General features: G+C 41.9%; 2 protein-coding genes and 1 long non-coding RNA gene across 5 annotated transcripts in view; 1 reads left to right on the forward strand and 2 right to left on the reverse strand.

Annotated features, from left to right (window-relative positions):
• The window catches only part of DRC1 (dynein regulatory complex subunit 1), a 41,985-nt gene extending 26,691 nt beyond the window's left edge, over positions 1-15,294 (reverse strand). Inside the window, exons 1-3 of one of the 2 annotated variants that reach the window (XM_014731256.3) lie at positions 14,987-15,294; positions 6,299-6,386; positions 2,295-2,407 (exon numbers count right to left, since the gene is read on the reverse strand). In XM_014731256.3, coding sequence (XP_014586742.2) covers positions 2,295-2,407; positions 6,299-6,386; positions 14,987-15,141 — 356 coding nt within the window. In that variant the 5' untranslated portion in view covers positions 15,142-15,294. The remainder of the gene's footprint in view (positions 1-2,294; positions 2,408-6,298; positions 6,387-14,986) is intronic. The other variant, XM_023619366.2, reaches the window with a different exon arrangement.
• On the forward strand, positions 15,165-20,000 carry LOC106781759 (uncharacterized). Of its 2 annotated transcripts, XR_002800259.2 has the most exons (3): positions 15,212-15,350; positions 16,452-16,746; positions 17,715-20,000. It is a non-coding gene; the product is annotated as an uncharacterized lncRNA (long non-coding RNA). The 2 variants fall into 2 exon arrangements; XR_011426152.1 differs by lacking the exon at positions 17,715-20,000 and having other exon boundaries at positions 15,165-15,350; positions 16,452-17,699.
• The window catches only part of SELENOI (selenoprotein I), a 47,532-nt gene continuing 40,354 nt past the window's right edge, over positions 19,981-27,158 (reverse strand). The window contains exon 10 of the mRNA NM_001168391.1: positions 19,981-26,613. Coding sequence (NP_001161863.1) covers positions 26,515-26,613 — 99 coding nt within the window. The 3' untranslated portion in view covers positions 19,981-26,514. The remainder of the gene's footprint in view (positions 26,614-27,158) is intronic.

Raw genomic sequence — 27,158 nt, forward strand, 5'->3', positions numbered from 1 at the left:
CCAAGACATGGAACCAACCCAAGTGCCCGTTAACAGAGGAATGGATAAAGATGTGGTGTATATATACATACAATCGAATATACTCAGGTATTAAAAAAAAGACAAAATTGGGCCATTTGCAACAACATGGATGGACCTTGAGGGTATAATGCTAAGTGAAATAAGTCAGACAGAGAAAGACAAATACCATATGATTTCACTCATATGTGAAAGATAAACAAACACAAACATAGACAAGGAGAACAGATTAGTGGTTACTAGAGGGGAAGTGGGGGGAGGGCAAAAGTGGTAAAGGGGCACGTGTGTATGGTGACACACAAAAACTGGACTGCTGATGGTAAACACGATCCAGTCTATACAGAAGCTGACATATATTGATGTAAACCTGAAATTTACACAATGTTGCAAGCCAATATGACCCCAATACAATTTTTTAAAAAGAAAAAAAATGGATAAAATTTCTTACCACAGATAAACCAATAAATTGTATTTAAAGGTGAAAAAAATAAGTAAATAAATAAGATGATGGTTAGCACAGATGCTCAGCATAGCAGCCACTTAAGAAATGGTACTCATATTATTAATTTTCATTATCAACAGGACCTCAAGGGTCTGGCCATTACTCTCCTAAATTATCAATAAATGAGCAGTGGAATGTACAAACAGAGAAACTCCACCATTAGAAATGGAAATAAGGGTGGTCTTTCCAGAAATTCCAAAGAAACTCTGTGATGGAGTATACTGAGGATGGGACCTTCAATCCCGGGTTGAAGGCTATGAGGTCCCTTCTGAGAACAGTGGCTGGAACACATGCCAGAGACTCTCTCCCAACTTTAACAGACTGTAATCCTATAAGATTTCTGCAAACAAGAGACAGGAGTGACAAGTTAATCATCTAGTGATCCCCTCTCTCCTCCCCTTTCCCATCCGCTGCTCCACCTTCCAAGCCAGGGCACATGGTACATATTATAATTCAACGGATTTTTTTCTTCAAGAAATGAGAAACAGCTGTCAGGTCATCTTTTCAAAATCTACATTTATCTTGTAACTCTGCACCTAAGCCCTCCAATTTTTCCTCAATGGCTATAGGATGAAGCCTAACCCATTGGCATGGCACTCAGGGCCTTTCACAAGCTGACCCTGCTGGGGATCAGCCAACTCAGTTCCTGCCAGCCCATGACAAGCAGTGGGAAGTTTCAAGAATAAAGTTGACAATTACGCACTGGTGAAGCTGGTAAAGGTGCTAATGGAGGAACCACTTTTGCTGACAAGTAAAAATGCTCTTAAAATCATACGGTGTATGTAGATGCTGAGACGGACGAAAATGGTCAAGTGGGCCACTCTTCTCATTGAACTATATTTAAGAAATTAACTGAAGAACAGGTCAAAGGAAGAGTTGAAATGAGGACCTCTGTTCCTGCTGACATCAAGCCACTTCTGTGTGCAAACCAAAGAAGTTTAATCCTAAGCAGTTTACGTCTGCCTCCCTGTTGAGCAACCTGAGACCTGGGAAGATGGGTGCGCGCGGCAGCCTGCCTGCTGAGGACTGGAGCTGAGGGTCTGCACGGGTTCCCATTGTCCCTCTCACCCTCCATCCTTCTAGGCATACAGTCTTTGCTATTCTGCTACATTTGTACATAACACTGAGATGTTTATGGGTCTGTCATTTTGCTTAATTTAAACCCAGGACAGCCCAATCTACCTTCTTAGCCTCATCTCTTTTCTTCCACCCACCCCCCCCATACATCTTTCACTATCACGCCATTCCCAAGTATATTATGGGATCTCACGCCTCTGCACAGCTGTCTCCTCTGCCTAAAATGCCCACTTCCTAACTCCTCCAACTCTCTTTCATCCCTTATGTCCCAACTCAAATGCCACTTTGCCTAAAAAGTTTTCTCATATCTCTCCAAAGAGAATTAAAGGGCTCTTCAAATATATTTCCACAACTCTTTATACAAACGGTCATTTTAACACAAATTATGTTCAGGTGTTTCCATGTCTATCTCGACTAGACTGTGAACACCAACAGCAGAGGGCATGTTCACTCCCCTGTGCAGCCACACGGGTTGGCACAGATCAGGTGTAATAGGTGCGGAAGGGAGGGTGAAGGGAGGGAAGCAACAAGGAGGGGAAGGAAAGGAGAGAGGGAAGATTCATAAGGGGCAGAGAAGAGGATTCTACTAAACTAAGTGTGACAAAGCCACTTTCCAAGGACTGGGGAGAATTTAGGGACCCACAGAGGAGATCGACATCTTCGCATCCACCGGGCTGCAGAGCAGGGCGTTCCTCACCTCTGACGCTTTATCTCCTCTTCTTCAAGTCGCCTGTGGGTCTCTCTGATATCCGCGGCTACCTGGACATTGGTCACCAACTCAGTGCCACAGAGCAGTAGTTTAGCCAATTTCTGAAAACAGACAGGAATTTCTAAAGTTAAGAACATTTTGCACAATTGTCTGTAGCTCTTCCATCCAGCCAAGCAGGAATCAGAAGCTACCTTAAGACTTTTAAGAATAACATCCATTTAGCATGCCATTTCCATCAGGACATTTGTGCCGTGATGTTACAGCTCACAATTTAATAGCACTCCACAACTCTGAACGCACCTTAGTTTAGTCTCGTCAGAGTAGGGATCAGCCAACAGGACGCTGGCATGCCCTCTGAGTACATCTCAGCTCTCTGCCCAGTAGACCCCCAAGTGAATGACCCTGCCAGGGCCCTTCCTAAGGATCTCAGTTGGAAAGTGAGGCAGATAATGCTAGCTGTCCTCCAACGTCCACGTCCGCCTCTACTTCCAGTAATAGAACATCCAAATCTTAGCTGGGCATTTGACCTCCCAAAATAGATACAGCTCCCAAACTCCCTTGCAGCTAGAATATGATCTGATCAATAGCACATGAGCAGGAGTGATACATGCCACTTCTGGATTGTGCCTTGAAGGGAAAAGGTGCACCCTCTGCTGTCCGCTTTTCTCCCTTCTCCCAGGCTCCAATGTGGTAAAGTAGGATGTGATGAGCAAATGAAGCCCACCTAAGGAAGGGCAGAAGGAGACGAGGTTCCCAACATTGAGAAGCCCCCATACCAGCCCTGGACTGCTTATGCTCTGAACTATTAAGTGAGGCAGAGAAATAAGCTTCTATCCTGTTTAAGCTAATGTTATGCGGGATCTTTTGTTAGAGAGGCTCTAATACAGGAGAGACCTGTAGCTGGCTGCACTGCCCTCTCCCTTAATGGGCTCAGGAATTTTGCTATTGATACCTCCCTTCTTAATCCCTCTTTGCAAATAAATTCCATAGTTACTATCTTCACTCCTGGCCTTTTTTTTTTTTTTTTTTTGAGAAAGATTGGCCCTGAGCTAACATCCACTGCCAAACCTCCTCTTTTTGTTGAGGAAGATTGGCCCTGAGCTAATATCTGTGCCCATCTTCCTCTATTTATATGTGGCACACCTGCCACAGCATGGCTTCATAAGTGGTGCTAGGTCCACACCTGGGATCTGAACCAGCGAACCCCAGGCCACTGAAGCAGAGCGTGTGAACTTAACCGCTGTGCCACCAGGCCGGTCCCCCACTCTTGGCCTTTTTTGATGTCATGATGTCAACAAAAAGTTTAGGTATCCTTAGGTTATGCCTAAGTTTTTCCAAGTCTGTTTTGGAACTTATAAATTCTCCAACTCTCAAGTCATTTCTGAACTAAGAACCTTAAACCTCTCTGCGTCAAGGAGCGACTGAAACGATCAGAGACTCTACCTCATCTCACTCTTCTATAGAGATTTTGAGATGCAGTTTTAATGAGTACAGAACAGAGCCTTAACCCAGATATCTTGGGTTCTCCAGACTTTTTTAAATGCCTGCAGCTATATCACTTGTACCAAATGGTTTTACATGCGTAAGGAAGTAACGGCTTTCCTGCAGTTTTGAGCAATTTTCTATTTTCTATTCAGACAATGCAAACATCAGAAATTTCTGAATCAAGCATTTAACACTCAAAGTAAATTGAAAATGTCACTGTCACCAACAGACCAGCAGACACACCCTTAACACTTGTGAAACCCAGGGGAAGAGTTTAAATGGAGGTCCACATACTACATATCGAAATATTTTAAAATTATAATTCACACACACACATGTATAAGCACCCAATTCGTGACACAGGTGCACTGCAAGGCAGTGGAGAAGGATCATCTTTTCAACAAATGGTGCTGGGTTAATTAACAATCCATACGGAAAACAACGAACCTTGAGTCCTACCTTTACACCACACACAAAAATAAATTCCAGAGAGATTATAGGCCAAAATATAAACGGTAGAACAATAAAGCTTCTAGAAGAAAAAATGGAAGAACATCTTTATAAACTTGGAATAAATCAAGATTAAACAGGAAACAGAAAGAATTACCATGAAAAAATCATTAACAAGGTATATGGCCAAGGGCAGGGGCCCCTCTGCCCAGGTCTTAGAGCAGAAGTGGTTAACGCCTTGATGTTGAGGAAGGTAGCATTTTTTTGTACACATTTCTCCTCGATGCCAACACTGTTCATGACTTAAATCCTAAGTGAAAGGCACCTTGAAAAGCTGCTAATGAAAACGATATTATCTCTTCGGTTTTACACTCAAAGAGTACTCAGGGTGAACTGTATGTCTGCATTTTCAAAACCATATCAGAATAAAATACAACAGTATCTTCAAGATTATACATAATATCCTTTTCATCCCATACAGAACTGCTCAGAGATCGTCAAACCTTTAGACGAAGTAACCTAAGTACAAAGAGGTGACAGGACTCGTGCACTTCACTGTAAGCAACAGCCCTGGAATAAGAGCCCTCGGCAATTCAATATTCTTTCCTCTACAGTAAAATATCTTATCCCTGACACGGTACAATAAGGTGATTCAATTCTCTCTATATATCTCTACGCTCTATAATAATATTTCAGTAACTTGAATATTTTTTCTCCCAGTAAGTACATTTCCATTTCTGCCAGAAATGATCTCTCTTCTCTCCACTTTTGTAAATTCTACCCATTTTCTAAGACCCAGCTCAAGTCCCACTTTCTCCCTATAAGCTGCCCTGACCAGCCAGCTTGGTGAGCTCTTTTCCAGACCTCATTTCTGACAGTATCAATGTCAATGCAGTTCATTGAGCAATTCACCAAACGTGGCCCTCTGGCAGTCCTGGTTTGCTGTTTCGAACTGCTGTTTATCCCTCCTGCACCTCTTGCTCCAAGTCTTTTTACTAAATATCCCAGGAGCCCTGTCATTGCCATGGGAGAGCAATCAATAATTTCCTTCTCGTGTTTATGGACTACAAGCTATGCGCTACTCCACAGGCACACGAAAAGGCTCTCACTGTCATAGAGCTGAAAATTTCACTGGGGACACCTCATGCACACACATTTGAAAAGTCATACGAGGCAGAAAACTATCTAAAATGAAATGAATGGTATAGACAAGAAGTATTCGATGTGTGAATTAAAGAAGTTCAGCCTGAGTTACAGAGGAATTCATAGGGGAGTTGGGACTTGAGATGGTCTTAAAGTACAGGAACACAGCCTGCTGGGAAGAGAGGAGAAGGAAAAAAAGGAGAGGAGAGGAGGAAAGAAGAGGGGAGGGGAGGAGCTGGACATTCCAGATGCTCAAAGGCACACAGCAGGAAGAACAGAGCCCACTGGAGGTGAGTGAGTGGGTCAGCCTAGCCAAAGTGGATGGCCCAAATTAGGTAACAATGGGAGATAAGACTGGAAAGTTAAGATGGGAACAGGGGCCGGCCCCGTGGCCGAGTGGTTAAGCTCTCGCGCTCTGCTTCAGCGGCCCAGGGTTTCGCCTGCTCAGATCCTGGGTGTGGACATGGCACCACTCATCAGGCCATGCTGAGGTGGCATCCCACATGCCACAGCTAGAAGGACCCACAATAAAAATATACAACTATGTACCGTGGGGGCTTTGGGGAGAAAAAGGAAAAATTTACAAAAAAAGAATCAAAAAAAAAAAAACCACATGGGAAGAGACTACAAAAAGTCTTGAATGTCAGGCTAAACATTTGGACTTTATCCTATGAAAGGTGAATACCATGAAAAATGTATGAGCAAAGAAGAGACAGCACCAGTCTAAGAAATCATAATATGAAAGCTCACTCCTCAAGAGCTCTAAAAACAGGCAAGATTCAGATTCAGTTCTGCCCAGAGAGGAACATAAAATCTCTACTGAGTTTCTTATGGTCTAAATACAAAAACCATGACCCAGCCCAGCTCCCTGGTCCTACGGGACTGACAGCATGCATTTGCTCCCCAGTTCATACCAGTCGGCTCTCTTCTTTCTGCTTGTAGCTTTTGCTTTGATCTTCCTCACTTTCCTTTTTCCCGTCTAAATATTCTCCAAGTGCTTCCCTGTGACAGAAAAGAGTAGAAAAACTAAAGTTATTTCTACTACTTAACTCTATATTTTAAAGTTCCATAGAACTTCACACCATACACAAAAATACATCCAATATAGGTAAAAATTTAAATATTAACAAAAAACACAATCATATGAGCCAGCCCCGACAGCCCAGCAGTTAAAGTTTGGCACACTCTGCTTCAGGGACTCAGGTTCCCAGGCACGGAACCACGTCACTCGTCTGTCAGTAGCTGTGTTGTGCTGGTGACTCACATAGAAGAACCAGAAGAACTTACAACTATACACAACCATGTACCTGGGCTTTGGGGGGGAAAGAAGAAAAAAAAGGAGGACGATTTGAAACAGATGTTAGCTTAGGGCGAATCTTACCAGCAAAATAAAAAACAGCAACAACACACAATCATAAAAACACTAGAAGGAGATACAGGAGAGAGCTCATCTTAGAATAAGATCAAAGTTAGACAAAAAAAGAAATATTTTACTTCCTAAAATTTAAAAATGTTATCCTTGAAAGTCAAGGGATAAGCTGGTAAAAGATACTTGGCAAAATTTTGCTACCTATAAAATAGAAAGGGATCCTTCAAATCAGTACAAAAAAAGACAAAACATCAAATAGAAAAACTAGCAAAGGATGTGACCAGGCAATTTATGGAAGAAACACAAACAGCAAATAGACATTTGAAAATATGTTCAACTTCACACATAACCAGAGAAATGATACTAAAACGCTGTGAGGTATCATTACTCTCCTATCAGACGAGAAAAGATTTTAAAGGTTGATACGATCGGGTGTGGGCCAACGGTGTGGCTGCCCGACTATTCATCCCCTGTGGGCGGGAATGTGAAGGGCAACAACCTGTCTAAAGGGCAATTTGGCAAGATTTATCAAAAACTTAAACGCGCCTCCCTCTGACCCAACCTTTAGGAATTTTCTTTAGGAATTTTCTTTAGCTTTTCTGTAAGCTTTCAGAAGTACACAAAGAAATATGCACAAGAATGATTGTTGTAACAGCAACTATAGTAGGAGGAACATGGAAATATTCTACACACATATCAACAGCTTCTGTTCAACTTATGAAGCAACAGGAAAATATTTTGCAGCCTATAAAAAGAACGATGTACTGTCTAGCATGGAAAGATGTCCACAACATTTAAGTAAAAAGAGCCAGTTACAGAACAATATATAAAGTGTAATACACATTTTCTCTAAAAATAGGCTTATATACATACAGGAAAATCTTTGAAAGGATATGTGACAAACCAATAATAGCAATTATTTAAGGAAAGAGAACTTTACTGAGGACTTCTATCTTCTACATTTCCATATTGCATGAACTTTACAAATAGTGCGAGCATGTGTGTGTATGTGTGTCTTAATCATAAAATAAAACTAAAGAGCGGTGGGGGGGGGAGATAAGGCTCCAGATTATGGACTTTGTTGGAGGACGCATGGGGAAATGACCCCACTAGCCCCCACACCACTTACATCAAGGAAGTCCACTCTCTCCTCTGGCACACAAGTGGCCAAGAGGACTCCCAGTACTACCTTAAGAAAAATGAAACCATCATCCCATGATGAAACAAGCAGATCCCTTTATCTCATTGTTTCTTTTCTTTCTTTCTTTCTTTTTTTTGAGGAAGACTGGCCCTGAGCTAACATCCGTGCCCATCTTCCTCCACTTCATATGTGGGATGCCTGCCACAGCATGGCTTGCCAAGCAGTGCCATGTCCGCACCCGGGACCCAAACCGGCGAACCCCAAGCCACCGAAGCTGAACGTGCAAACTTAACCGCTGCGTGACTGGGCTGGCCCCTCTCTCACTGTTTCTTGACTTCCTAGCACTGACTTCCATCTCCACTCCCTTTGCTCAGAGTTCAGCACAGCCCTACATAGTGCTATACCATTTTTGAGATACGGAGCTGTGTTCTAATCTCCTACTCCCAATCTAACTGAAACGCTTTTTTCTTGTCATTTCATTTGCTTCCCTATTCTTACTGAACCTACTCTTTGCCCTTGCTAAGAAAATGAATTGTTCCATTCCATTCAGGTCTTCAGACATTGTCAGGCTAATAGTGTTCTCATTATCGCCCGAAATGCACTCATTCTCTTGACTTTCTACCTTTTTTCTTTAAAGATTTTATTTTTCCTTTTTCTCCCCAAAGTCCCCCAGTACATAGTTGCGTATTTTCAGTTGTGGGTCCTTCTAGTTGTGGCATGTGGGATGCCTCCTCAGCATGGCTTGATGAGTGGTGACATGTCCACACCCAGGATCCCCAACTGGAGAAACCGGCGAATCAGAGTGCGCGAACAGAACCACCTGGCCATGGGGCCGGCCCCATTGACTTCCTACCTTGAACACCAATTCTATCTAAAGAATCCCTTCCAACTACTTCTGGAGCAAAGACCAGTGTTTCAGAAAGAAAAAGAACTGTGCTACAAATTCTTACAATCTAGTTTCAACTTGAATCCCTTCAGTGCCTTTTACTTATCATTTTTGACTGCTTAGCCCTGCACCGTCCAATATGGCAGCCACTAACCGTGTGTGGCCGTCAGCACTTGACACTGGCTGGTCCAAACTGAAATGTGCTGTGAGTGTAAAATACATGCTGGATGGATTCTGAAGCTTTTAACCAAAAAAAAAACCTATAAAATATCTCACTAGTATGATTATACTGATGACATGCTGAAATAATTTTTATTGTGTTAAATAATATTTTATAATAATATGTTTACTGGTTTAAATAAATTACTAAATTTACAAATGTATTATTATAATTATTAAATTACTAAAAATAAATTATTAAATTTCATTTCACCTGTATTTTTTTCTTTTTTTAATGTGGCTACTAGAAAATTTTAAATTACATACATAGCTCATATTGTATTTCTATTGTTCAGCGCTGACCTGGCATATTCTCGAAAAGAGCTGCCTCAGACTTCTCTCTCCTCAGGTTTGAGCTGAATCTCTCTTTTGGAAAACTGCTTCCTCGCCACTTTAACCAATCTAGTCTCAATGGGAGCTGCCATCTTCTTAAATACCCCGCTCCCTGAGCAATCGAAGTCCTGTCTCAGGATTTTGAAAAACTGCGATTTAATTGATTGTTTGGCGGGGTTTAGAGCTCTAGGTGGGGAATAATTTCCTTCAGAATTCTGAGGGCGCTGCTCCATTGTCTTCTAGTTTCCAGTGTGGCTGTTTGAGAAATCGGAAGTCTCCCTGTTTCTTACTCCTTTCTTTGGCGGTGACAGTTGTTGTTTTCACCCTGAAAGCGTGTAGGACTCTTCTCTCAGTTCTGAACTTCCTCAACGGTGCACCTGAGGGTGGAGCTGTTTTCACTCATCGTGCTCAACATTTTCAGTCAGGTGGCCCCTTCACCAAGGAAACTCATGCTCTGCAGTTCTGAGAGACGTTCTTGAATCCCTCCGTGATCACTTCCTCCCCTCGGTTTACTCTGTCTTCCTTTCTGGATCTAGAAAGGAGATACTAGATCTCCCACACCAGTCCTCTAATTTTTAAAAAATCTTTTTCTCTACTAGTTTCTATCTTTCTTTCTGTTTGCCCGATCTTCTAGGTGATTCCATCATCTTTACTTTCTATTGTTTTCCATTTCTATATTTTTAACTTCCAAGAGCTCTATTTTGTTCTCTGCACACTCCCTTTAACAGCATCCTATTCTTGTTTCATGGTTGCAGCATCATCCCTGTCTACGCTGAGGATCTTAATGCCAGTCTTTTTGTTGCATTATTGTTTTTTCCTTCCTACACCTTGTCAATTTCCTCTAAGCTGCTTTTTTCTGTTTGTTCATTTTGGTGTCTACCTTTCATGTTAAAGACTTTCTTCAGGCGTCTGGAAATCCTTGGCTACCTTTTTATGGTAAGACTAAAAAGCTGATGGAAGCCCTGAGGGCAAGGCTGTGGCTTAACAACCGTGAACTTCAGTGCGGGATAATCTACTTGGACTGTTTTGTGGGCGAACCTGGATGTCAGTGTCTTTAGGTCCCTCCTTTTGGGCTGGTCAGGTTCTGCAGAGACTTCTCCAGTCTCCCGCCTGCGCTGTGAAGGTCGCAAGGCCTGTGTTCCAGGAACGGGGACGAGGAGGAGGCCTCAGCTCCAGGGAGCGTAGGTCCACTGAATCCCTTTGTTTTTAGTACAGTGTCCTTGCCTCATCTCTGTCCCCTGTCCCCCAAATCATAGATCCTCCATTTTACTTTCTCCAAACCTCCGGTCTTCTGTGCAAAGCGGGAGAAAGGTCCTTGGCATCTATGAATTTTCCAGTCAATTCTCTTTTATTTTAGTCCCCTTCTTCACCCCTACATCCAGATGAACCTGATGCCACCAACTTCCCAGTCCTCGGAGATTTAGTAAGCCCAGGGGCTCTCGGCTTTCCTCACTACCAGTCTATAGTTTCATATTCTTGAATCTGCTAAGCCATTTACCATCTGTCCTTATGCTTCCCAGCTTCCAAAATCTTGCTGCTGTTGAGTCCTCCTGTTTTTCTTGTCTTTCTGAGTTTCTCTTTTTTACTTAATCCCTTTAAATGTCATTTTAATGGAGTTTTGATAGCGATCCAAGGTAAATGTATGTATTCCATGTGCCATCTTTTCTCAGAAGTGAAATCTTCCAGAAATTTGAGACTTCAGTTGAGATACTACAGATTGGGAGTTTCGAGGGCTCTGGCCATCAGTCCTCCTCTTTATCTTTATATGCCCTTTGATTCTGCTAACAGCTTTCTCCTTAAAACTACACCTCCGTGACACACCAAGGCCCAGGCAGTTAGGGCAATCAAGGAGCCTACAGATAATTTTAAAACAATACAACTGACTAAAAATCAGTCTGCTTTTTATTATCACCATGTGCCAGCAACAAAACAAAGTCAGTGACAAAACACTTCTTTCTGAAAAATCTTTCGTTAATCTAAGTTCCAAACAACTGCTCAGCCACTGTTGACTTTAATAATATATAAGTCAGCTTCAACACAGCACCTTTCTATTTCTTATGCTTTAATTAACAAGGAAGTTACTTGAGAGAACTCGCAGTTATCCAGTTGGCCTCTGACGCACACAGACCCAGCTATATGCGTGTGTTCTGAGAGCACATCTGAAACGGTTCGCAACTGTCCCAGCTCACATGGGCACAGCGGGGCCCTGAGTCCTGCATTTCCCTGCAGAACAGGGCTGGCATAACAAGAGCCCGGTTACTGAAAACACGAAGAAACTGCACTTGAGTTACTTCAATTCCATCATTCTACAGGCAACTTGTTCTCTGAACCTTGCGGAATTCACTTGCTTGGAAACATTTCTTCATATATTTTTTCTTCCTTTTTTTTCCCGAAAATACATTAATGTAATTTAAAAGTATTGATCCATTAGTTTTTTCTTGTTTTGTATTGTAAATTTTATTTTTATTTTTAAAAATTTTACTAGCATGGTTATATAAACAAAGTTTAATAAACTTTTCTTTTCTAGCTATTATTATTATCTGTGTTTTAAAAATTACCTGCTCCCAAAAAGGAACCCTCATACACTGCTGGTGGGAATGCAAACTGGTGCAGCCACTACGGAAAACAGTATGGAGATTCCTCAAAAAATTAAAAATAGAACTACCATATGACCCAGCTATCCCACTACTGGGTATCTATCCAAACAGCTTGAAGTCAGCAATTCCAAAAGTCCTATGCACCCCAATGTTTATTGCAGCATTATTTACAATAGCCAAGACATGGAAGCAACCTAAGTGCCCATCAACAGATGATTGGATAAAGAAGTTGTGGTATATATATATACAATGCAATACTACTCAGTCATCAAAAAGAACAAAATCGTCCCATTTGCAACAACATGGATGGACCTTGAGGGAATTATGTTAAGTGAAATAAGCTAGATAGAGAAGGACAATCTCTGTATGACTTCACTCATATGAAGAATTTAAAAACGTGGACAAAGAGAACAGATTAGTGGCTACCAGGGGAAAGGGGGGAGGGGGGTGGGCACAAAGGGTGAAGTGGTGCACCTACAACACGAATGGCAAACAATAATGTACAACTGAAATTTCACAAGATTGTAACTTATCATTAACTCAATAAACATTAAAATTACTTGCTCCAGGTGTTAGATTCATTAGGTACACCACTGCACCTCACCACTTTGTTTTTCCACCAGCGTCAACTGGCCATTCTATCTCCATCTTTATGTGATAGAGATTACCCATTGTCAGCATTTCCTCTTCTATCAACCTCTAAATGCTGGGCTTTCCCAGGTCTTGGCCACGAACTCTCTTCTCGTCTCTTTTTATCCTCCTTTCCAGTGTACTTTAACTCATTCTCATGGTTTTCTAGACAATCATAATGCTGTTGACTCTTTGCACTGATATCTCTAATGCAGAATTCTCTTCTGAGTTTAAGATCCATATCCAATTGCCTAACAGACAGCTCAGCTTTAATGTCTTACAAAATCCAAGCTCGCTTAATATGTTCAAAACCAAACTCCTGATTTCCAGTTCCTGCCTCACCACCCCCATCACTGTCTCTACCGTCTCAACAAAAGGCTCTACTATCAACCCAGCTGCTCAAGTCAGTCTTGCTTTGGCAGGGGTCTTTTACCAGTATATCCCATCAGTGAGTAAATCCAGGCAATTTCAACTCCAAAATATGTCTTGGGTACATCTGTTTTCTCTCCAAACCCACCACCACTAACTTGTCCAGACCAACTTATCTCTCACCTGGACCAATGCAACCGCTTCCTAACTGGTGTCCTTACTTTCACTTCTGGCTCCTCCAAACCATTCCCCAAAGAGTCACCAGCGTGATCTCAACATACTTAGAAATTTAAGAAACTCCCACATTAGGTCTTTGGCCTGTGGGTAAGAGCTATCCTGGTGGGGAAGGCAAAATGGACACCTCTGAAGCTGCACCCGAGTGCATAAAATAACAATATCGCCGTCCAGGAGGATGGGGGGATTGGTGTCACCTTTAAGGATTTCAAGGATGCAGAAGTGGTGGCGCCTATCAAGTCTGCATTTAATTCACAGGTCCAGCCCCTGCAAAAACTTGATAGATCTGAGAAAATGACTGCCAGTTACTGCAAGCTCAACCAAGTAGCAGCCCTGATGGCAGCTGCCATGCAAGTGCCAAGCAGTCTTTGCTAGAGCACATCAGTGTGGCCTCAGATGCATGGAATGTGGCCAGTGACTGGACCAAATGCATTATTTTCTACCTCACTCAGGAAAAAGGATCAGGAAGTTCACATTTACATGGAACAGATAATAGTATATACTCACAGAGCCCTCACACTCGTAAGGCCATGTTCATTCTCCTGCTCTCTGTCAAAATATAGTCTGAATAGATCAGGACCCTGTGGAAATCCCAAAGAACATCACACTGACCCATTACATCGGACTTGGCAGACTATGGCCTGTGGATCAATCTGACCCACATGTTTCTGTACGGCTTACAAATGAAGAATGATTTTTACGTTTTTAAATAGTTTTCTAAAAAGATCAAGATGAGTAAGCAGAGCACAGAGGATTTCTAGGGCGGTGAACCTCTCCTGTACAATACTATAATGGTGGATACGTGTCATTATATATTTGTCAAAATTCATAGAAAAGCAAGAGTTTTCTCATTTTTCTCTAGGACTTTGGGTGATAATGATGTGTCAATGCAGGTTCATCAATTGTAACAAATGTACCACTCTGATGGGGGATGTTGATAATGGGGGACATTATGCATGTCCGGGGGCAGGAGGTATATGGGAAACCTCTGTACTTTACATTTAATTTTCCTGTTGAACCTAAAACTGCTCTAAAAAAATGAAGTTTATTAATTTAGGAAAAACATCAAAAATATGAAGAATATTTTGTGACATGCACATTATATGAAATTCAAATTTCAGTGTCCATGAGTAAAGTTTTATTGGAATACAGCCACGCCACTCTGGGCCCCTTGAGTCCTATGGCCAGCAGACAGGAAGAGAAGTCAGCATCTTGGCAGGGCACGTGAATGACCAGCAGGACAAGGGATAAATTCAGGGTGTTCAGGAATTCAGGGCATCACGCAGATGCGTCTTGGTTCCCCCTCATGACAGTCCACTGTGTCTGCGATTGGACAAGGGCAGCAACCCTTGCCCGAGAAGGGTAAGGTTATCAGTCTCAGACCCTTCAAGAATGAGGGTTTGTGTCCACAACCAGATAAGCCACTGAGCCCCGCAGAAGTGTTGGCTGAGGTCCAGTGGATAAACACTTGTGGAAGGAAGGCAGGCTGGGAGGGAAGGAAGAAAGACCCCTGAGGGCAGGTCGTGGATCACCTGCATCTTCAGCGGATTGCCCACAATGTCTGGTGCAGCGGGCTCTCAATAAAAGTGCTGACGGGATTATTATTTCCGTGTTTGACTTCGCTAGTGTATTGAATATTCTAATATCCCACACTTTGCTTGAACCTTCTGGAGGAAATGTTTTCCATCTCAACAAGCGACAGGGCCCGCTCACGCTTGGGGCACGCCGGCCCCTCCCGGCACGGCTCCAGCCCCCGGGGAGCCGCCCCCTCCTCCCCGCACCGCGTCGCCGGCACCCCGGCGGACCCGCCCACACCCGGCTCACCGCCTCCGAGCTTCCAGGCGTGCCGCGATGCGGAGGCGCCGGGCCTGGATCCGCTCCTGAGGGTTATCGGAATGTATCGAGGGCCCGAGAATCGGGGTGGGTAAGTGTTCCTCCTCCTTCTCCTCCAGGACCCCCAGCGATCCCGGTGGATTCATGGCAGATGCCTCCCGCCCCCCAGGCAGCTCCGCCCGGACCGCCGCCAGACCGCCGCCCGGTTGCTAGCAACAAGCCGTTGCCAAGAAAAAGCAGTCACCTGACCCGCTGCTGGAGACACTGCTCGCGCAGCTCCTCAGGCCCCGCCCACGAGTATCCTGAACGCGGCGTCCCAGCTTCGGGCTTCATTCCTCTCTTCTCCACTAGGGGTGTGAGTACTGTCTTGAGCCCCATGGAAGACCCAGCCATATTAGCGGAAGACTGAAGAGCCGGACTTAGTGTGGTTCATCACTTATTGACCCCGATGGTTAATTCATCATTCAGGTTAATTCATTCATCAGATGAATATTCCTCAAAATCATATTTATCAAATATAATTGATCACCTGCTCTGCCATGCTGTGCTAGAGCTAAGGATACATCTTTGTCCTTTCCTCATGGAGTGTATAGAATAATAGGTCCACTCTGAGCCTATTGCCTCTTCGGAAAATTTAAACTGAGGTATATTGCGTGCATCTATTCCTCATCCATTCATTTTTGAGCTCCTGCTTTGGCATTGAGCCCGTATCTCTTCTAGAACGTGAAACCACCTTGCTATCAATAAATTTATATCCAGCAAGGGATTGTTGTCTTCTGTAGCCGCTTTCAGTAGACCTGACACCTAGGACAATCCCCCATCACGACTTCCAAACACACTTATAGACAGAGGAAAGTGTGGCGCAGGGCACACAAATGAAAGTTAAGGCCACAGAAGCACAATTAAACTCTCAAAGAAGCCCCGTCCCTTGAAAAGGCACTATTTCGTGGGCGTTTTTTTTGTCATTGCCAATAAAAATAATCTTCTTGTTGAAAGTTAAAACGCCTTCAAAAACACACTGGTAACGTTTGAGAGTCTTGTCCCACTGGCCTGGGGGAACTTGGGAAAGGGCGCTGGCGGAGTGAGGAAATGCAGGGCTAGTCCTGGACCTGTCCTGCAACCTTGGGCAAGTCCCAAATTCTTGAGGACGATTTTCTCAACTGTTACGTGGTACCATTTGCTACTCAACTTACAGGCAATTGTGAAGCCAAAGATAAGATCTTTGTGAGTAAGACCTACCCAGAGGCAAATGGAGTATATTTTTAAAATTAATTTTTCCAAGTGTTCAAGTGGTCGAGAGATTTAGGAGTGCCAAAATCTTGGAGCAGCCAAGAGTCCAACAGCTGCCCAGATCCTTGTCCCATATCTAGCTGGGGGCTGGGGGGCGGGGGGCGGGGGGTGGGTTGCTTCTGGGCTTCAGGGTCCTCTGCCAAATCTCTCTCTGCTCTGGTTGTAGCCTCAAGCAGTCAACTTCCCTAGGGGACATGGAATCAGAGGAGCAAGGTACAGTTTTGACCGCAGACTCTTCAAGGTCCTGGTCTTTGTTTCCACCATCTGTGAGAAGAGAAACAAATACGCGTGTGCTATGCAGCTACGGCTGCGAGTAGGCTACCAGGAGAATGTCAGCGGGAACCAGCTGTTCAAGAGAGAGGGGAGAGAGCAGGGGCACCATAAAAACCCCTGAAAAGTGACCAATGAGGTACTTGGCCCTAACGTGTCCCCAGATACCTTCATTCCAGCCGTCTTTTGTGGTAAGGAATCTGACTCCACTTTTTCCTGTTTGATTGTTGACAGCTTTCAAGCCTCATGTCTTTCTTCCTCTCTGCTCCACAGCTGGGCAGTTGATTTAAAAATGCCTTGCGTGCTCTCCTTTGGCCATGGCAGGAGTTTCCAACTGTGTGTGCTGGGTCCTCTCATGTGCGCCCCGCCCCCCAACCACAATAAAAGCCCCAAGCCCGTCTCCCTTCCTGGCTCTCTCCAGCCATTTCCCAACCAGCTGGGAGATCTTAAGCCTTATTCATAGGCGTGGGAAAAAAGGCACTCTTGTTCACCGCTGGAAAGGCACCTTTTAGGACAGTTTGCCAATATCTATTCATAGTTTAAATAAGCATATGCATTGACTAGGCAATTCTAGAATTACCCTTGAGAGAGAATGGGTCTAGGCCATAGTTCCATGGGGTCAAAATGACATCAGCACTGTATATCCAGCACCTAACCCAATACCTGCTATGTAGTAAATGCTCAATAAATATTTGCTGACTGCAAGAAATGGACAGATGTATCTGTATGCTCTCTGCAGTTATGATCCAGTTATCAGAAGTTGTATTAAATTTGTTATATATATTTATAATAATTTGTATTAAATTATCCAGTTATTAAAAACTGGATATGACCAAAATGCTGATAAAGAATTCATGGGATGCAAAACAATGCAGCCACTAAGAATGAATCTGACCTAGAAAGACAGCCAAGACCTGTTAGACGAGGCCAGGCAGACGCAGCACAATGTGTGGAGTATGATCCCAGTTTGTTGGAAATATATGCAGTGTGCACACAAGACAAACGGGGAAAGAACACAATATAGTTGACATCTCTGGGGGTTGGGTCTATGGGTGATTTTCATTCTCTATTCTAAAAAAACAAGTTTACAAAGAACACAAGTCACTTCTGATGTAATAAAAAATAAAGCTTATTTATTCATCTATTATTTCTTTTCAAGAGTGGTGACAGGAGATCCTGAAGAGACTGCGGGGGGCAAGAGTAGGGCTGTCGTGGATGAGAGGACCTCGGAGAGGGACGCAGGTGACGTCCACCTTGGTGATTCACCAGCATCCAGTGTCTAGTCCTCATGTGGCAGGCAATACTCCAAAAGGAGACCTGCTTTTGAGAAATGACTGACACTACTAAGCTCACGAAAGACAAACATACAGAGAATACACTAATTTGAAGAAGAAACTACAAGTGACACAGAGTGCCTGTGTGTGTTTATGACTTGTGACCAGCACATCTCTGTCACTGATCTACAAAGAGAATCAAACTGTAATTGGGAAGCTTCTTGATAATGGACAACTGACTGGAATGGACTCGGGCCCACGATGGGGATAACTTGCCACAGACTAGGTAGGTCAAGTCCTTGGGGTATGGCACCCATCCCTGGGTAAGTTTTGGGTGACAAATGCAAAACCTCTGGCTATAGGGACTTCCTTTGCTATGCTACAGGCTGGCCATCTACTTCAGCTTATAGTCTGTTTCCAGAAAAACAATGCTACACTGATTAGATTTTAGCATGCTAAATCACACACTCAGTTCTCTATCAACAAGTTTATATCAAATCACCTCAATTGGGATTTGAGGATTCATCAAACACTTAACATAATTTTATGGTTTATTCCTATCTCCCAATGTGTGTGAATTTTACTTATAGATTCTCAGAAGGCAATCCTTGTTTTATTCATTGCCAGTTTTTTTTTTGTTTTTTTTGAGGAAGATCAGCCCTGAGCTAACTACTGCCAATCCTCCTCTTTTTGTTGAGGAGGACTGGCCCTGAGCTAGCATCCATGCCCATCTTCCTTTACTTTACACATGGGATGCCTATCACAGCATGGCTTTTTGCAAAGCAGTGCCATGTCTGCACCCGGGATCCGAACCTGTGAACCCTGGGCCACTGAGAAGCGGAAAGCACAAACTTAACCACCGCCACTGGGTGGCCCCTCCAGTTATTTTTAGAACTGTCTCACCATCATCTTCATGTATTGCCTACAAAAGGTACGAAGGAGGGAAGAAAGGAGGGAGGAAGGCAAGTCATGAGCAGGTCATAAATAAGGCTGAGGAAAAAGTTCAAAGGTAAAAAATGAGAACTAGCTATTAGTGGAAACCGAGGAGCACCAGCCTTAGACCACTCCTGCGCTAAACACTCGACACGTGTTATTCATTGCACATAGCACATACGTGCAGTAATATTCCTGATCCAATTTTACAGATGAGGAAACTGAGGCTTAGAGAAGTACCTTGCCCTGAGTCAAAGCTTGCAAAGTTGAACATGACTAAGAAACAATCACTATATTAAAGCTTTGGAAGGTCTTGGAAAACTTCCAGAATAAAAGCAAGAAGAAAAATGGAGGAAGCAGTTACAAAGTTTTCTTTCAGGAAATTTGGGAACAGAGGAAAAAAGATGAGAGCAGGAAGAGGAGCAAGACAGTGTGGGGGCATAAGGTCTTTTTCAGTTTAATAGACGCAAGAGTGGTCACCTGGTACGCACGTGCGGGGCGTCAGGTAGGCGTGAGGTCCGCAGACACAAGGGCGGGGGCAGCTGCTAGGGCAACCAAGGCGGCACGAGGGCCTGGGACTAGGGGCACACGGAGAATTAGCCTGGGTTAAATATGGCACATTTCCTCCCTTTCTTCAAACTTGTTACAGTTTTTGTTAAATGCCCACTGCCAGAACTGGAAGATAATTCTCATGTAAAAAACAAGAAATATTCTCCTCAGAAGCAATGTTAGAAAATCAGAGTTTTTATAAGAGCTTATCATTTATATATTGCAGTTGTGGGATATTAATTGTGGGTTATTAGGTTCTTGTGGAATTAGCCTGGAAAATTAACACCATACGTTAACACTCTTTCTATGGGAAAATATTTGTGAGTGTGAACCAACCACCTTACAAACTAATTTAAACTAATTTAAGTGTGACCCAGTAGTATTACATATGGCCCAGGACCCAGTTCTGGGGGAGTCAAGAGCAGTATTATTATGAGTAGCTGTTACTGCCGCTGCCTAGTACTCTGCTTTCTGAAACAAATCACAGGATTTCAGAATACCCAGGAGCAAGCAGGCTGAGCTTTCTTAAAAAATGAAACAGAATGCTTGTATTGTTTTGTTCTAAAATAATCAAAGATTCCGAGACAAGTGGCAGGATGTTAATCTTCTCCCCACAGCTCCCTCCCCTTTGGCACCTACCAAGGGAAAACAAAGACACTCTGAAAACCATTAAAAGGATTTAAAAATTATTTACTCTTTACTTTTATTACAATAAATATTTATCAATAATAGAATTAAACAATTTTAAATTAAAACCTACTGCATTACTTTTGGGTTTCACAGCAGCAGAAATAAACATAAATCCAGTTGAAAGGGGAAGGCTTCCAGAATCCAGTGGCAAGAAACAGTCAGATCTTGATTATCTGGGCTAGCAATGGGGAACAGCAATACTGACGATGCAAAAATGACGGGGAAATGCATACCTGTACTGTGTTCGTACATCACGTTATCTAGGACTTCACGACATTCCAGCTAAGGAATTGGAGCAAGCTGTGAAGCTCCATTTCTGCAAGAGCTACATTTCTCCCCCATCAAGCCCATAAGCACAACTGCTCCCAGAGCCGGCCCAGAATGGGCCCCATCATCAGGCAGACCCAGAAGCCTCAACCCTGGAGGAAGCTGCCATCTTTCTCGAAAGCTGTCTTTCTGGTTCACACAATCCCTGGTGAAAGGGAAATGGAAAGTGATATATTTCAAGGGCCTTTCTTGGGGACCAAGTTGAACTGAAGTAGGAAAGACCGTGGCTTCAGATGCGGAAGAGGCTTCACAGAGTTACGGGCTACATGCAGATTAAGTCAACATGAACAGTCTAGTGAGGCTTACCCTCCTGCCGATAATCAAGAGTAGACTGCACGCACATACGAATATCATACATACAAATGCACAGAGAATAGATGTGTACAGATTAAATACGTATACATACACCACCACACGTAAACAGATAAGATAAATGCTGCATTATTTACGATGGACACATCAAGTCCTAGACAGACCAGTTACTAACACGTTCAGTTAAACTACTTGAAAGGGAAAGTCCGGTTTTGTGCTCCTCTTCGCCGCCTTCTCTAATATTTTCTACTTGTAGCAGACATATTCCAGTTGCTTATGTGGTGTTGTTTCTAGGTACCTGAGAAGGGATGGAATCATCCTTTTGTTTCAGAATGCTACAGAAAGCAAACTGTAACAGGACCAAGCTACCAACTCAATAATTGATTCAGCCATGATTCCTGCCACCTATTCTTAGTCACAGGGAATGAAACCTTACTTAGAAAGGGGTCAACTTCTTTGTCTACAATTGGCTACAAATTTAATGTGAGATGGGAGGGGCAAGGGAGGAGGGAAGTAGTGGGAAGTGTGCACCACCACAATTACTCACAGCCTTCGCCCTTACCCAGGGGAAATGCTACTTTAAAAAAATTGAAATTTGGAGTTTAATACTGAATTATGCTTTCTTGGCACATTTCAGAATGAGCAAAACCATTACATATAGCTGGGTCTTTGTCTCCTGAATGGCTGCTCTAATGGGATAAGTTATCTAAACAAAAACCTACAAAAAAATGTTAATATTGTAGGCAGTCTTAATTAGTGATTAAACTCAAAATGTGACACCGAATGATATCAGAAACTCAAACAAATTTATAATGCAGCATTCATAGATCTTGTAAAATTAAAACAGGCTCCTCCTATAACTTTGTTAGTACCATCAAGTACTAACTAAACATGTCCCTGGTCAAGAACTTACTCTTTAAAGATTAAAAAGTACTTGTCAAGAATATCAGCATCTAGAATTCATGGTGAATTGTGTATGTTTTAATAAAAAATCAAAATCAATTCTAATTGTTACCCATACAAACTACTCCAGAGAAGACTTCAGCCCAAGAGCTATAAGGCATGCACAACATTTAGCCGCCCCTGGTGTCTTCCATATCGTCTCTAATTCCAATGTAGCATCAGGTACTCTATGGCCATGATCCAATACACATGCTTTACAGACAGCACCACCCTGATTTAGCCTGGCTTTCTAAGAATGATTCTGTGACGAGCAAGACAACATGAATGGTCTGTGAAGACCAGACAATCCTTCTGTTGTGTCCAAATGGACTTTCCTAGAGAGACAAGCCCTTGTTTAAAAAAAAAAATTCTAAAATCGTGCCACTTTCCAATTCTAGGAACCTGGCCTGTCACATCAAATGCAATACAACCCCGTCACTCAGGCCACCTGTGGGAGGGCTACGAATGGTTACTCTAAATATTAGCTCATTTAAAATCTGTCTGTAAAAGAGCTGGTCCCTACTTAAAAACAAAAAAAGTCAGCTAGATTACTAACTCTTGCATATTTGTTTATTAAAGAGCAAAGCATATTACTAGCATGCAGGTTAAAAAGTAAGGTTACATTTACTTTGTACTGTAGAAACACTGGAAATGAATTAGCCAATAAATCCAATTCCCATGGCTCCACGCAAGAAGGAAGTAAACACATCACCATTTTATCTGGAAAAGTTAGACAACCATGATTTACCATATACCCTAAAGTAACTGCCTGCCAACGTCAGTCATTTGTACCACTGTCAAAAAAGATGAAAAGTAAAATATACAAATCACATGAGTTACGTAATTAGTAAAGGAAAATCAGAAATTTAAGCTTCCTAAAACGTATAGAGCATCACACTTTCAAGTTTCACAGTGATTAATTTAACACCATTTTATTGTGAAAACTGTCCCTTAAAATGTACCTGTCAAAGTGCTTCAAATGCAGCATACTAGTTAAAATTCTTCCTGGAAGGTTCTAGTACTGGCAGCTAACTTAGTAAGGTTATTCACCCACAGGGTGTTCAAGAAAGGGTATGCTGCCTTACCAAGACACCTCATAAGACAAAGAAAATTCCAGTCTGACCTAACAAATTTCTATAGAGTGCTCAATCGAGTCCAGAACTGAGGTCAAGATAAAGGCCACTCTGAACACAGAAAGCAACACAACCAAAGATTCTGTACCTGTTTTGGCTTATTCGGGGACCTGAAGTCAACAGTTCTAGCCCACTGGGTTTACTCTGTTCCCTCTGGCATGTTCCCAGTCGTTGACTAGTCAAGAGATCTCAGGCAATCAAGGAGATCTGAACGTGGCAAGATGTAGGGGCAGCAAAGCAAGTGGGCATCTCTGTGCTAAGCGGTGGCAGGTCAAAAGGAAACCCAGATGGAGGAGGAAGAGAAAGGGTTACAAATAAGTTTCTAGTTAAAATATAAAGGGGGAAAGTCTTTGATTCAAACACCTTCAGATTATCTTTTTATTCTCCATCCTTTATAGAATCAAAGTCTGCTTTGGAAAGCAAGGTATATTCTTTTCAACTGACAACAAAGTAAACTAATTCTCTGAAAACTGAACACTTAGGAAACTTTCAAATTCACATCTGAATTTGAAATTAGTGGAGGAATGACGATTTACACTGCGACAACGTGGAACTGTGCACTGCAGTAAGATCAGTGGGCACTAAGGGGATCCCTTCTCCCTTAAAGGGGATACTCTGCCTGCCTTCTCCTTTCCTGCTCCCTCAGTGCCCAGGCTCCAGGTCACGGTCAATACTCTTGGCATCTACTTAGAATCTGGGCAACTCTAGACATACACTCCTCTTCGCATACTTCTATATTAAAATGACATGTTGGTAGCAGTACTGTAACATGCTAGACCATGATCAGCATTGAACTTTCTTTTTAAAATTAGAATTAAAAGTATTTTAACCATGATATTATTAAAATGCTGAAGAAGACTATTTAGTTTTTTATTTGAAAGTTATTTACTCTATTACCCTTAAGACTAAAACCCATAAATTCACCTATTACATCTATTATGCATTAATGGAGGAATGACGATTTAAAATGTGACAATTTTAAACTGTGCACTGCACTAAGATCACTAACGCTATTCAAGAATCACAAAAGGCAGCATTACCATATCCTATCCAGGTATTTTCAGACTGTTCTAGCCCACACCCCCCGCAAATACAGAGGAATTATTTTCTGACAAGCATGAAAGGACATTTCTCATACCGTAACCTGAAAAGAAATTTATCACAGGTCTAGGTAACTTTGGTCAGCAGAGACACCAAGCGAACCTCTGGCTGGCGAAGGCACTCTATTCTGGAACGCGGAGGAAACATGCACGCATGACCAACCACACCACCGCTCCCCAAAAGGCAGTTCAGTGTATGCTGGGAGAAAGGCTGGGGTGTGAACTCACCCAAAACAACATGCATAAGCCTGAAATATCTTTTATACTTCGGAAATGTTATGATAATTGGCATGACATAAATGCACAGAACTATTTGTAATTAACTCCTGCGTGAGCTGCGGTATCAGTACACAACAAATGAGGGCTTTCAGGACGCACTTCAAGATGGCAGACTAAACCAAGAAACAGAGTCAGCAGTACACTACAAATTTCTAAGTCCACGGCATTCTGAAACAGTTGTTACTCACTTTCATTTTTACCTTGTTGACAGCCACCTTTCTTTCATCTAATGATGTCAATAAAACTGACTGCGGCATAATTCTTTACCACCATAGGGAAATATGTCTTTAAAGTATAGGCACAAAACAATTTTCAAATAAATGTGATGCAACAGAAAGAGAAGAGAAACACACTGAGGTAAAGTATCCCCAAAATTACAGGATATGACCCTATGCCAGAAGAAAAGAGTGTTTTTTACTGTACTGTACAAGGTGAAGAAAGCCTGTGGTCCAAATTTGTCATTTTATATATATTTATCAGTTCTTTTCTTATATAACACAGATTAATCTCATTCTTGTGTACAAAGTCAACAAAACAGTAAATGATTAGCTTAGAAACCTTAAAACAAAGCTTTGTTCCCAGTCCAAATTAACACTTTATCCAGTTCAATTTTACAGATGACACAGAACAAGGTATACAAAAAATAGAGGTACCTTCGCTTAATTGGTTCATTCTCTGACCTCATGACGGTGATTTATTAACAAACATGGAATCACTACCCACATTCTCCTGCATCAATTTTTCACCTATTTTCAGCGTTCATTTTTGTCTCAGAGAAAGTCACCAAAAATATCCCCAACCTTTATAGACAATTTTTAAAAATGAGTACAGAATGGTAAGTTAGATCCTTGACTCCTCATTTCTAATAACCTGGATGACAATGATTAGAATTTACAAATTTAAAAACCAAAGTATCGATTACAGTTATTTTTACAAAGCAGCAGACTGAAATTCAACAAAGGAATACACTATAATTAAATTTAACGATGGTCACATTCATAAATAATGGTTATGAATTTAATTACAAATCAACACAGTGGTGCTTATTTTATCCAAGTGCAATCCATCCAAAAACAAGGGTTTAAGAATACACTCTTCATTCGAGCACAAACTTCACTCAGTGAAAAATAAAGAAAATCAGCAAGTAAATTTCACCACCACCAAACTAAATAGAGACAAAGTCAAAAAGAAAAAGAAGAAAATATCCACATTCATGAAAAGGTGTGATCTATAAAACAACCAGACTAAAATCAAATTTTTATGTTTATCAATAAATCTCAAAAATTACTCCAAGTCATATTAAAGGGAGAACGTACTTAGTAAGGCATATATATCAAACATTTCCTTCAAGCGGGGAAGTGGGCAAGTTGGGTGAGAATTTCTCTCTACTTCTTTATCCTGTATGAAATAAAAAACACAGCACTCTCTTCTCCACAAAAAGAGATAGAGGGAGAGAGAGGAAGGAAGGAAGGACAAATTGAATCAGAAAACTAATTTTGTAATGAGGTTCTCAGCAGTAATTTCATAGTGAGGTTCCTAAGATTCCTAACTACAGAGAAAATTCCTCATATAAGGAAGTTTACTTGCATTCCTCACAAGTAATTATCATTAAGACTGGGACGGTCACATGCATTCATATAATCATAGTTCATAGGCACCAAATCTCAGCAACTTAGAGCTGAGAGAAAAAAAATGCCATATTTAAACAATGAACCATGCCAATGTGTGGAGCTATAATTACAATCCTTACTAAGTCTCAATAGAATATTTTTCTTTAAAAAAAAAAATAAAACCGTTTATCAAGATCTGTTCCATAACAAAGAGAGCCAGAATACTAGAGAATCTAAATATATATATTAGCTCTCTTAGCATGTGAGGACAAAAGGCATTTCCATGGGAAAGAGAAACCAGTATTTGGCAACTGTATAATGTTCTGTAACCATTTGGCATCTCTTGCAGAAGCAGACTTGCTCCGTCTTTTCCCTATATTAGATCTGGGTTACCGACAACTTCCACAGATAAAGACCTACTACTAAGGATCAAATATGAAAACGTATTATGGTTTTCTGAATGTTACCAGAGCTCCTAAACCAATTTTGGGGTTTTAAACATAAAAACAAAGCGTCTTTAACTCCGTATGAACCAAAACACTCAGGACTCATGAAGCTAAAATCACCAGGAACATTTTGCTGGTCTAAGTACATTATGCTTAACCAAAACGTCACATGGTTTTATAAAAAATAAAATAAGCTGGGAGTTAGTAGGTCCAAAATGCCACAAGTTCAGATCATACATATCATTCGTGCTCTCCAAGTACCACACACACTGAGTTTCCATGTCTGTTAAGCAGATCAGTTTAGTTCAATGGTGATGGATGAAATATTTACAAGCATCTTATTTACAGTACTTCTTTCTGTAGATTACAGGCCAATATTCTTTTCTTCCATTCCTAGTCAATCCGAGTTTGGTTTCCTCAATGAGAATGGGTAAATCTGAAAATGGCTGCTCAGCTGCTTTACCTATGAGGCAGTGACAAATACATACCTAATTATTTTTTAAAAGCACACAGCATTCACCCTCTGGAGAGAACAAATTACTGATATGGCAAAAATCACCATAAATAATGAAGAGTTTTTCTGGAGTAGGACAGCTGCAGAGCTAGACGGCTACATGAGAGTAGCAGAATTACCCCGGGAGAGTGAGACTTAAACCTGGGTCTGCCTAACTCCAAAACCTAGTATTTCCAGACCCTCCAGACCACACAGATTCACATCCAAATCTACTGAAAAAGTACAGAGTTAGCTGACTTGTAACAGCTAGTAGATCAAATATCTACACATATAGTTAAGATTCAACATTCAGTTTCTTATAACATTTCTGGGTAATCATTCCAAATCCTGATGAAACAGTTAACAAAGCAGACCCGGAAACCTGGGGAGGTTTAAGCCCTACCAGTCAGGGCATCCCTGATGGGTGGGCAAGAGCTTGGTCATGTGCCAGTTAGCAAATATTATTTATTTGATACTTCTTGTTTCTATTCTTATCCTTATCATCTATATTTCAA

This window comes from Equus caballus, chromosome 15 (genome assembly GCF_041296265.1).
Source record: "Equus caballus isolate H_3958 breed thoroughbred chromosome 15, TB-T2T, whole genome shotgun sequence".
NCBI classification, from domain to species: Eukaryota; Metazoa; Chordata; class Mammalia; order Perissodactyla; family Equidae; genus Equus; species Equus caballus.